This window comes from Podarcis pityusensis (assembly GCF_964106645.2).
Source record: "Podarcis pityusensis genome assembly, chromosome: 14".
Lineage (NCBI taxonomy): Eukaryota > Metazoa > Chordata > Lepidosauria > Squamata > Lacertidae > Podarcis > Podarcis pityusensis.
This window is the reverse complement of record NC_138039.1, coordinates 28,906,640-28,917,112: the sequence shown is the minus strand read 5'-3', so window position 1 is coordinate 28,917,112 and position 10,473 is coordinate 28,906,640. Positions and strand designations below refer to the sequence as shown.

Here is a 10,473-nt window from a genome sequence, read left to right as displayed (position 1 = left end):
AATTGTTCTATTTGTTTTACTTTTCCAATAAACTAGTAGGTGAAAGTGAGCATAAATATGCTTATATTTATTTAACTGCTCCAAAATCAGAGAATACCCAAGAGTGGCGTACGAAAACAGAATATAAAAGCATAACACAGATCATTAGTATTAAAGCTTTGGGTTGTAGCCAACTGAATTAGAATCTATCCACTGAAATTAATGGACCTAGTGAGCAAGGTCCATTACTTTCAATGGGTCTCCTCAGATTAGGGCAAATACTAAAATGAAATCCCGAAGCAAGAAAATTAATAATAATGTTAAAGAGAAAATAATATATCAAATGCATTATCTTAGAAGAAATTTATCACAGAAATGTTAGAAATGCACACAAAAATGCTGGCAAAATTGAAGACTTTAAAAAGATTTCAAACTGATGTAGAAGTGTGGCAAAATGTACTTAAGTCTAGAAAAATAAAACCAAAATTGACAGAAACACCCATCTCTAAGAAAAACGTACACAGCAAATGTGGTAATGGATGTAAAGCTCAGGTTACTCAGAACCACTATTTTTTCTCCCCCTCCCCTGTCTCTAAAATCCCAAATATACCATGTTTCTAGTGCCTCCAGCCGAAAGTGTGTGAGCAAAAGCCACACACAAGTTGCTAGGTGATTACCAATATTTATGGAAGCTGGAGGAATTCTCTTTTAGTGAATTCTGGTGTACACTGACACAACCGATGTTTGAATCAGAACTTAACTATCCTTTGGCTTCCAAACTTTCCCAGAGTTGGCAATATAGTTCTCAGCTCAAAGTACGAAATGCATTAGGCTTAAATCTGTTTAAAAATGCATACACCGAGATGAAACTTGCTCTTCCTATACCAATTCCCAGGTGAATCATTATTATTATTTAATTGCAGATTAATTTGGAACCAGGACCAAACAGACTTAGGAATGAACGCAGGTGAAAAGTGACACAGGCCAGAACCAGGCTGCTCCATCCACCCCTGCCAGCAATCTAGGAAGAGAGGCTTCAGCAGACCCACACTGGTCCCTCCCATGGCTAAGGAAGCCCCAGATAAATTATGCAGAAGAGTGAAAACATTAGGAAAACACAGACATGTGCATAAAAACAAATAAAGCATACTGACGCAAAATTTGGCACGTTGTGCAATTTGGATTGCTGGGATGTGGAACTTGAAATAATTATTCTTGGACGAAGAAGCCACATAGCCCTAGTTAATAGGGGCATAGCGTGGGTTACCGGTGCCCAGGGCTCGCTAAGTGTTGCCCCCCCCGGTGTAGCGGTCAGTCCCTTCACTGGCCAGCATCTAATCAAGGGAGCCTCTCCTTGCAAACCAGCCCCAACCTGGGAGCATGGATAAGGCAGTGAAACACAAAGGCAGGAGCACTGCTGTGTTGCTCTGAGCATGGCTCTGGCAGTGCCTTCCTGCCTGCCTTCCTCCCTCCTTGGTGGGTGGCAGTGGCAGCACCCTCCCACTCGCTCCCCCCTGGCTGGTCCAGGGGCTGGTCCAGGGGCGGGGCAAAAGCGGTGTCCCTTCACCAGCCATGTGGTGAAAGCGCTGCCGCCACCCCAACCCCAAAGGTCCTGCCCTGGCACCGCTTACCTCCCTGCAGCCCCAGCCTTGATGAAGGAGCCTGCCATGGGGGCGTCTCATTGCATCCCCTCGGAAATTTGTGCCCAGGGCCACGGCCCACTGCCCCCCACGCTACGCCACTGCTAGTTAACCACACTTTGGGAAAGCCCTTTGCCAGTTTGCAAAGGAAACAGTAGTAACTTTGCACCAACTCAATGGGCAATGAGCAGTCGGTGTATATTTTTTTGGCCTGCCCATTTGCCAGGGGTCGTCAGTGTGGTTCCCCTGCTAGATGTTGCTGAGCTCCCATCAGTCTCTGCCAGCGTGGCCAATGAATGGGCAGGGGGCCATGGGGAGTTTTAACGCAGCAAAAACTTGGACTGCACCACCGTTGATGACCGAGCACCAGCTAGATCTCCCTGCTTGCAGCTGGATCACCGGAGATACTTACCAACATCGTATATGTTTTTATTAGCTGCTGACAAGGCTGGTGTGTCAGAATAGGATGCGTCCCGGTGAACGGGAGATTTCATTTCCACATAGCTGCTCTCGGAATGTTTGCATGCCATGATGGGGGGGTCTTTGATGGTGGCGTAGGGGTTTTCGCTGCTGTTGAGGGAACAGGTGCTGGAGCTGCAGGCAGATCCCTTCATATAGTCTGCAAGACAAGAGCCGGGCCGGCCTCTTAGCACACATGCGACCGGACCTCGAGGAGAAGGGGGAGGGGAGGAGGGGGTTTCTAGCCCTCAGAGCGCACAGCACAGGGACCCACCAGTTACGCCTCAGGGATCTCCGAACCACTGTCTCTCCAAACCATCTGCTCATCCAAACTCATTCGCAAGTCATTTCCTGAACATTCAGTAGGAAAGAAAACAGCCCTTCAGTGCCACGGACTCTGCGGTCAAAAGGGTCTCATTTGCTACATTAAGAACATCAGTTTGTACACACACAACCACCCCATGCCACCATTCCCCACATCCCTCAAAGCAGGGATGGCACAATCCGCGGCCCTCTAGATGTTGTGGGGTACAGTTCCCATAAATCCCTGGCCATTGGCGATGCTGGCTGGGGCTGATGGGAACTGTAGTCCAATAATGCTTGGAGGGCCATGAACCAGCGACGCCTGCCTTAAAGGATAACACTGGTTAAGATCCCCCTTTCCATACCAAGAGATCATGCACAAGTCCCACCCTCCTCCCTGGCAGAGAGAACCATGCAAAGTCTTTTGGCATACTGGGTATAATACCTGTTTCAGGGGTGGCACCCAGAAATCCCACACCACATTTAATGCAACATGGGTTTGTTTGTTTGTTTTAATTGCTTTATAGGGAGAAGTCCAGAATGGCATGATTAGATTTTCATGTTAAAATAGGTTTAGAAGGAAGACTGCTTGCTAGCAGAGAAATTCTGTGATCTCTACGGGAAGGTAAAATCCAGTTTTCACATTGCTCCCTCTTCTCTCCCCTCCCTCCTCTGCCTTTTTTTCAGACAAACAGCATTTCTTCCCAAAAATGTGAAATAAAACCATTGTTATCTCTGCCTCTCCCTCCCCTCATTGACTTCCCGACTGGGAATGTTGGAAGCTCTGCGGGGCAGGGACCTGACATTTCTGTTTTGCTTGTGCGGTCCTGCAAATTACCATTGACATTATACAAGGCAACATCATTTATAAGGCTGACACCACCATCTCATCGTAATACAGGAAACATTCATCTCAGGTGCGAAGGAGAATGCCTGCTCTGCAATCTTGCAGAGAGCCTCAGACCACCAGGTAAAAAAAAAAGCTTGGTTGGCTCTATTGTGGATACAAAGAGGGAATCGGATGATGGTCACTTACCTGTCACTTTAAGGATATTAGCTGGGTTCCCTCCCCACCTCTCAGATTTCTTAAGGAGCATCCAGAGGAATTATGTCATGTGACCCAAAGTCCACCCCACCCTGGATGGCTCTAACTCTGCCTCTGTGGTCAGAGGCAGTGATGCTACTGAGTACAAGCTGCTAGAAGCCACAGGAGGGGGGGAGAAGGCTCAGGTTCTGCTTGCGGGTTTCCCATTGAGGCATCTTGCTCTGAGAGCAGGGCTACCCTTACGTCCTTGTGATCTCTGGGTTTTCTTGCTGAAAATACAGGCATTCCACTGCCACACTTGCTGCCATCTTGATAGCACTCTCTCTCTCTCTCTCTCTCTCTCTCTCTCTCTCTCTCTCTCTCCTTCTGATGCTATCTGCATTTCTTAACCATCTGCATGCATTTAACACCAGAAGTTATTTTGACCTGGGAGAAATGACCGTCTGAAGGTCACTCAGCAAGCTTTGTGGACGAGTGGGGATTTGAACCTGGCTCTTCCCAATCCTAGTTAGCTACTGCACCCATCACGCAACACATGCAACACACGCAGCCTTCCCCAACCTGCCACACTCCAGATGTTTTGGACTACAATTCCCATCAACCCCAGCTGACAGCTGTAGTTCACAACATCTGGAGGAAACCAGGGTGGAGATGGTGGCACTAGGCTGACACAACTTGCCTCACTCTGAAACAGGAATGGGCTGTGAAGGTGAGGAAACCTCACCCATCTCCCTGCTTCCAGCTAAGATCAGCTTCAAGGTGTGAAGGAGGGCGAGAGACAATTCACCAGGGAACTGGTTTGGAGAGTGAGAAAGGATTAAAAATCTCTCATGATGGAAAGTACCTGAGTTTTTACAAGGTTGGTGAACGAGCTCCATATTGGATGCTTATGTTCTCTTTTGGGAACAGCCTGCTTTTTTTTTAATGACTGTTACATTTATATCCCACCTTTCCTGCAAGGAGCTCAAGTTGGCATGTTCTTTGCTCAGTAAAACCCTGAGAGGCACCAAAGGGCCCAACAGCCCCAGGGAGCTTTATGACTAAGTAGGGATTGGGGGAAATGTCCTAGTTCAATGGCTACACAACACTGGCTGCCATTTTGGCCTGGCTGCGCTTGCCATGGCCTTTGGAAATTACAAAATGCCTCCCGGGTCTCTTTCTGACTTCACTATTCACTGCTTGCTGAGTGATGAATGTTTGCATTTCCTTCCTCACGCAGGAATTCACAGGTGAGGTCACATATTTGCATACAGAGTCATAACTTCTATTTGCATTTGCCCTTCTGAGAGCGGGAGCCTCTCGTCCTGATTGGTTAAAGTGCATCTGGCTTCTTCTCTATACATCTTTCAGCGAATGCTGAAGATGCACTTCCACCCTGGCCTTTGACATCTGAGACGTGCATTTTCAGTGCTCATCCTATGACTGCAATCTATTTTAACTGTTTTTAGTTCTGAATTTCAAATTGTTATAACCTGCCCTGGGACCCGCTGGTGAAGGGCTGGTCATAATAACAACAAAAATACTCTGTCTTACCAATAACTAACGGATACACATTTTTTAGAATGTTCCTAACTACCTTAAGACACTTTAAAACTGATTGCTACTGGATTTAATTTTTGTTGGTGCTTTATCATTGCTGAGTCTGCTGCCCTCGGCTCCTTCAGGAGGAAGGGCATGATGTAAACTGAATATATTATTTCTTTCTTATTTATTCATAAGAGAGGCCTATTTATTTATTACAGTTAACAGAGCCTCACAGTGCAAAGCGTCCACTTTACTACTGAATTCATTTCTGGGCTGTTTGGGCCAAAAAGAGGCGAGTGCCCTGTGAAATGTAGTGACACCTCCCCAACCACCATCTTACTTTGCCCTGAAATATCTATACATAGAAATTATCGTGTGCAAATTTCATGCAAATTGTACCACAGGCCTTTGCAAGCATACGAATCATAGAATTGTAGAGATGGAAAGGACCCTGAGGCTCACTGAGTCAAACCCCTGCAACGTAGGAAGCTTTTGCCCAAGGTGTGGCTTGGACCCATGACCCAGAAATTTAAAGTCTCATGCTCAACCGACTGAGCTTCTTTCTTTCTTACTTACCATTATTCAAACCCTCTTTCCTTATTCAAAGTGTTGGTGCTGACCTTTAAAGCCCTAAACGGCCTCGGTTCAGTATACCTGAAGGTGCGCCTCCACCCCCATTGTTCTGCCCGGATACTGAGGTCCAGCACCGAGGGCCTTCTGTCAGTTCCCTCGCTGCGAGAAGCCAAGTTACAGGGAACCAGGCAGAGGGCCTTCTCGGTAGTGGCACCTGCCCTGTGGAACATCCTCCCACCAGATGTCAAAGAACTACCAGATTTTTAGAAGACATCTGAAGGCAGCCTTCTTTAGGGAAGCTTTTAATGTTAACAGGCTACTGTATTTTAATACTTTGTTGGAAGCCGCCCAGAGTGGCTGGGGAAACCCAGCCAGATGGGTGGGGTATAAGTAATAAATTCTATTCTATTCTATTCTATTCTATTCTATTCTATTCTATTCTATTCTATTCTATTCTATTATGTAACCCCCTCTGAGAACATAAGAGGTGCTTGCTGGATCAGGCCCATGGCCCATCCAGTCCAGCATCTTGTTCTCACAGTGGCCAACCAGATGCCCCAGTGGCAAGTCCGCAAGCAGGTCTGGAGAGCAAAGGCACTCTCTCCTCCCGTGGTTTCCAGCAACTGATATTACTGTGTGCCTGGAGTTAACCAACACTCCTTCTCCCACTTCTCCTTGACTATCACTGCGGCACGGCTTCAATTGTCCATAAACAAGGGGGCTCTTGTACATGGGTTTTAAATGAGAAAAAGGACACACACACGGGGAAATCAGATTTTCCAGGTCCCATTGCAGTTTTGGCTCCAAACTTCACAATCCCATCTCAAAAGTTATTTCCCTTTTCTTTTTTGGGGGGGGGGAGGGGAGTTAGACACACTTCAGATTACTATAATGCATTATACATGGGGCTGCCTTTGAAGATAATTCAGATGCTGCAGCTAGTGGAGAATTCAGCTGCCGAATTATGGACCGAGACCAAAAGACCTGAGCTTATTAGCCCAATTGCGGCCTGACTGCATTGGCTACGGATTAGTTTCTGGGGTCACGTCAAAGCTCCAGTTTGGGCCCATAACAGCTTAAATTGTTCAGGACCACAACACTGTATGGGCTGTCTCTGCCTCAATATGAATCAGCCCAACCCTGTGGTCTCCTTCAGAGCTTTCATCTGAGGGTGGGGGGGGGGGTGGCGAAGTGCAAATGGGCCTTTTCAGTGGTGGCTCCCCCACAAAGTTCATGAGATGCTCTACCATGGAAACACACCTATTTCCTTCATTATCATTCTTGGTGCTAAATTGAGACCTTAATTTACTCAGATCTGGAGGTGGATCCGGATATGACCCACCCTTCAAGACTGGCTTCTACCTGTCAATCACCAGATAGAATACAATCAGACTTCATAGTTCCCCACAACTATTTGGTTGTTTTCCTAAGGCAGAAATTTTAACCACAGCCACTCCTGCTCCTCCTTCTCCCCATCAGCTTTCCCTTGGGCCAGATTAAGAGGCATGTAAACCAGCAAGCAGGTTGCAACGGTTTAAGTGTTGCAAGATTCAGGACAAAGTGGGGAGGGGAAATAGCTGAACTATGGAATGCGATGGCCACCAAGTTGTAAAGCTTTAGGAAGAGGACTGGACAAGTTCACAAATGATGGTGAATGGCCAGGATGCTTCTGAATACCAGTTGCTGGAAGCCACAGGAGATTAGGGCTCTTGTCTTCATGTTCTGCTCCTTGGTTTCCTACAGGCATCCGGTGGGGCACTGTGAGAAGAGGATGCTGGATCAGAATGGCCATTGGCCTGATCCATCAGGGCTCTTCTTCTTATGCTCGTTTGTTGAGAGGAGGAACAGGTCCAGGGGAACCTTGTCACTGGGCTGGGGGCGTTGCTAATATGACCAACCATGGACTCAGCTACACTAGTAAAGAAACGGCGATTTGAAGGTGCTATAAACATGCAACACCAGATGGCGATAGAGAGCAGAAAATGTTTATATGCCTTTCCCCAAAGGTTTTATTTTATTTTGTTATAATGATCTAATTCCTGACATAAATTTAGTGGTCTCTCTCCCCCCCCCCCCCCGCTTTGTGTAGATCCACGCCATGACTATTTCTGGCGCTGGCCCTGATTTTGGTGTTCGGGTCTGAAAGCGTATGATACAGGGACCTTGTTTATTTTCAGCGTATATCTGCCACCCTATAACCAGAGATTGTCTGAGCAGCTTGCAGAGAGAAATTAAAAATATTTCAAAATGGGGATTTTTGCTTCTGCTAGTCAGAGCCTGGCTAGTGCCTGGAGCCCAGTTCTGAGTCGCCTTGAGCACCATGATGGAATATGAGATATAAATGCAGCAAGGAAATAAGCAGCAAAGAAAAGGAAACATTTCTTAAGAGAAGGAAAACCCTCTTCATGCCACCATTTTTGATCCCTGCTCTTTAGCCCTTAAATCCACAAAAGTTCAGTGCAGTGCTCTTATAGTCTAGTCTAGTCTAAGGCTCAGGGAAAACATTTATTTCTCGAGCAGATATTTTAACAGCAACCCTCCAAGTAAACCACCAGTCTTTTCATTTTCAGTGTAGGGCGGGGATGGGGAACTTCAGGCCTAGGGGCCAAATATGGCCGCCCAGGCCTCTCTATCTGGCCCTTGGAGCTCTCCCCAGGACACACACTCCTTGAATGCTTTGGCCTGGCTGGAACGTGTCCTTGAAACCAGATGCTTTCCAGAGGATGAGTGTGTTGAGCATATGCAGATACTATCCCACCATACAAAGGCAACATTTACATTCGTTCTTCTGCCCAGCTTTGCTTCTGGCTCTGCCCACCACTGGCATGTGGCCACCGGAATGTTGCTCAGAAGGAATGCGGCCCTCAGGTTGAAGAAGGCCCGCCACCCTTGGGAGTAGGGAAACTGAGGCGCAGGGGACGAGTTGCCTCAAAACCACATGGCAAGTCCACATCAGAGGTGGGCTGTGGACCCACATCTACCAAGTGCTACTGCCATTGGCTTTCCTAAACAGAGAGCTCAGTTCTAATTCGTTTGCCAATGGAGGAAGAAGGCAATAACAGCAGGAATGTGGGGCAGAGATCAACAGGCATGGCAAAGCTCCAAGTCAAAGCTGGGCTGTCGCCAGAGGTCTCAAAAAACGTGCTGGCTTGCCTGCCTGCTTGCAGACCGACTAACAACCACCTTGCAGATGTTTGGGGCTGGCGAGCTCACCTCTCCTGCCTTACCCAAACTGGCCACTATGGGGTCACTTGCCAGCATCAGATACTATACCTTTGAAGCCTTTTTCCATAATGTATGTGTTCTGACGTCTATTCATCCCATAAGCACCTGCACAAAAATAATATACAATGGAAAATGCATAAATAACTTTATGCAAACTGGACTTGTGCAGCAGAAAGATGTGTCTCCTTTGGCTCACTGTGATGCAGAGGCAGGGAAAAGTGAGTGCTTGACCATGGTGGGGGGGAGCCCAATGCTCTCTGCTGGCTGACACAAGGGATTTTTTTTGGGGGGGGGGGTAAGCAAGGGAGGGAGAAGTGTGTTGAATCATCTTGCAAAAAGCAAGTGGCATGTGGATGGGAGGGTGTCTGGATCTCCCTCCAGAAGTCGCTTTAGCAGAGAAACAAGTTTCTCTTCGCATTTTAAGGCAGATCTACCTAATTTTCACTTTCTGAAACAATCCATGGACTGGCCCACAACCACCCTTCAAAATTTTGCAGTTCGCTGATTTTTGTGTGTGCAAAAATGCACTTTTTTTCTTCTTCAAAGCAATTCCCCCTAATATATGCATGCATATGCACACTTTATCCTAGCATGTGCATTTACATACACATGACTTGGCTGGAGAACTGCAGATTTCGAAGGGTGGGTGAATGACAGTTTCTCATCTTGCTTCCCAAAGTGCAAATTAGGTAAGTTTTACATATGTGAAGTGAGTAGAATTCCTCCCCCCACCCCAAGTCTCAGGGCACTTGGGGAGGAGGATTTTCATCTGGCATGCCACTAACTCCCACTACTGAAAGCAGACCCAGTTTGAGACAATATGCAAGGACTTAATCCAATTTGGGTGCATTTTGAAAAAGGCAGGTTTCTAGGCCTCATGGTGACCAAAGGCATTCTTGAGAACACTTGACCCCTCTGGTGAAATTTCAGAAACCGGGGGGTGAAGAAGCAGTACTAAAAGAGCTTGAAATGTGTCCCTGGTACGAGCATCTTCCCCATTGGAGAGGCTGCAAAAGATTTATTTCGTATGAGACAGGGAGAACAGAGGTTTGTTCTTCCTGCTGTCACTACACCTGTGCGGAGTGGTCAAAGCCATTGTAGAGAGATGTGGAGTGGTCAAGAAGGGTGGCTTCAGTGCTCTGCAGAGCTATGGATCCCTCCCTTACTGGTATCATTAGCTGGATAATTTTTTAATTTTTTTTAAAGTATATGCAAAAATTGCCTGGCATGTAAAATTTGTTCAGGCCACTCTTTGTGGTGCAAACATTCATATGAAAAATCTAGTCCATTAAATTCTTCCAAGCAAAGGGGGAAATGGAGGGTGTTCACATTCAATGGCAAAACTTCTGATTTCAAAGGAGCTGGGCTGCCTCTACCCCATAATCCCGCTACCTCTGCACCTGTTTGCAGATGGAGATAGCATGGATGGGTTTCTATTTTCAATGCACTCTCTTACAGCTGGAAATCCTTGGCAAGGAAATCTCCTCATCAGGAGGAAAGTGGGAAAATCTCCTGCTGGGGACTCAGCTAAATTAGGGAGCGATCTAACACAATGGAGGTATAAATATGCATCTGCAGCACTTACTTTGAAGCCCTCTGTCGCTGGTGGATTTGAAGGTTAGTCCCTTCAAAATGAGATGCCTTATTATATGATGCGACGTGGGGGCATTTTGCAAGCCACTTAAAATTTGCACAGATTCAACGGGGCGGATGGGAAATTCCCCC

At 46.8% G+C, this 10,473-nt stretch overlaps 1 protein-coding gene across 7 annotated transcripts in view; it reads right to left on the bottom strand.

Moving 5' to 3' along the window:
- MEGF11 (multiple EGF like domains 11) overlaps positions 1-10,473 on the bottom strand; it is a 352,698-nt gene that overhangs the window by 6,024 nt on the left and 336,201 nt on the right. For 3 of the 7 annotated variants that reach the window (XM_080982099.1, XM_080982101.1, XM_080982098.1), the window contains 2 exons: positions 8,797-8,853; positions 2,032-2,238 (listed from right to left, as the gene is read on the bottom strand). The exons of 1 other annotated variant lie outside the window; for it this stretch is intronic. In XM_080982099.1, coding sequence (XP_080838225.1) covers positions 2,032-2,238; positions 8,797-8,853 — 264 coding nt within the window. Of the gene's footprint in view, positions 1-2,031; positions 2,239-2,352; positions 2,430-8,796; positions 8,854-10,473 lie in introns of those variants that run through there. 3 more of the 7 variants (XM_080982103.1, XM_080982104.1, XM_080982100.1) reach the window with 3 other exon arrangements.